Raw genomic sequence first — 722 nt, 5'->3', positions numbered from 1 at the left:
GGCGGCGCTGAAGCACGGCGCCGCCTGCACGGCTGGGAACGCCGCCTTGCCGACGTTGTCGCTGTCGCGCAGCCCGAAGGTGTTCTTCACCGCGCTCAGCGTCAGCAGCCGCTGCACGCGCACCACCGTCGGGTACATGTCGCCCATGTACGTGGTGTTGCGGAAGATGAACGTCCTGCGCGGGTCGAAGCCGAAGGCGATGATGTCCTTCACGTTCTCTCCAGCCAGCTCCTGCGCCGCCACCCCGTCGATGGGGATGTCGCGGAAGAAGAACTTCTCATCGTCGGTGATTTGTATCACCACCGGCAGCCCGAGGGCGTCCTGCAGGTGGCGCGTCAGCAGGAACGGCACGACGTGGCCGACGTGCATCGACCGCGCACTCGGGCCGCGGCCGGTGTACAAATACGCGCTGTGTTTGCCGGGCGCGAACCCCGCGCGAACGCTGCCGAGGGCCTTGCCGAAGTCGCGGTGCGAGAAGACAATGCCGCGGCGAAAGAAGTGATGCAGCTGCTGCTCACCACCGCCACCACTACCGCTGTTGATACCCGCGTTCGCTGCAGACCGCTGGGCCCACTCGTTGCAGGTGTTCTGCAGCTGCTGCAGCAGCGGCGCGTCGACAGGCTCCGACTTGAAGCGCGTGAGGACGCGGTCGTAATCAACGCCCTTCGGCCCCACCGCCGCCACGTTCCACGGCGTCACGACGTCTTCCTTCTTACCATCAC

General features: G+C 66.2%; 1 protein-coding gene across 1 annotated transcript; it reads left to right on the top strand.

Annotated features, from left to right (window-relative positions):
• Positions 1-136: 136 nt before the first annotated feature.
• Positions 137-502, top strand: DQ04_24221000 (hypothetical protein; the record flags this gene model as incomplete). The annotated part of the gene is made up of 1 exon (XM_009318219.1): positions 137-502. One exon carries the CDS (start codon positions 137-139, stop codon positions 500-502), a length of 366 nt encoding a protein of 121 aa, XP_009316494.1.
• Between the last annotated feature and the right edge of the window lie 220 nt (positions 503-722).

This window comes from Trypanosoma grayi (assembly GCF_000691245.1).
Source record: "Trypanosoma grayi strain ANR4 Tgr_2422_V1, whole genome shotgun sequence".
NCBI lineage: Eukaryota > Euglenozoa > Kinetoplastea > Trypanosomatida > Trypanosomatidae > Trypanosoma > Trypanosoma grayi.
This window is presented reverse-complemented; position numbering and strand designations above follow the sequence as displayed.